The sequence below is a fragment of the Ailuropoda melanoleuca genome, chromosome 14 (genome assembly GCF_002007445.2).
Source record: "Ailuropoda melanoleuca isolate Jingjing chromosome 14, ASM200744v2, whole genome shotgun sequence".
In the NCBI taxonomy this organism is placed as follows: Eukaryota; Metazoa; Chordata; class Mammalia; order Carnivora; family Ursidae; genus Ailuropoda; species Ailuropoda melanoleuca.
In genome coordinates this window covers 41,680,873-41,681,174 of record NC_048231.1, presented here as the reverse complement: position 1 = coordinate 41,681,174, position 302 = coordinate 41,680,873, and the positions used below count along the sequence as shown (strand labels likewise).

Genomic DNA, 302 nt, shown 5'->3' with positions numbered 1-302 from the left:
CGGGGGCGCACCTGCCGGGGCCGCGAGGGTGGCCCGACCCGCCTGGCGCCCCGACGCCGGTGTCTCGCCCGTGTCCATGGCAACGTCGGGGTCGGGCCGGGGCGGGCGGGGGTCTGCAGCCCCTACGGTTCCAGGGCATTCCTGGCTGTAAGGGCCCTGGCCCGGAAGGCCGGCCCCTGGACACGCAGACGGACGCTGGTCTTTGGCGCCCGGTCCCCACCCCTGGATGACCCCACCCACCGCGCCGCGAGCCCCCCGCCCGGCGTCCCTTTGTTGCTCAGTTTCTATAGCAACGGCCAAGC

General features: G+C 74.8%; 1 protein-coding gene across 1 annotated transcript in view; it reads right to left on the bottom strand.

Moving 5' to 3' along the window:
- CRIP2 (cysteine rich protein 2) overlaps window positions 1–93 on the bottom strand; it is a 5,008-nt gene extending 4,915 nt beyond the window's left edge. Inside the window, exon 1 of the mRNA XM_034643030.1 lies at window positions 12–93. Within this exon, the coding sequence (XP_034498921.1) occupies window positions 12–78 (67 nt within the window). The 5' untranslated portion in view covers window positions 79–93. The remainder of the gene's footprint in view (window positions 1–11) is intronic.
- Between the last annotated feature and the right edge of the window lie 209 nt (window positions 94–302).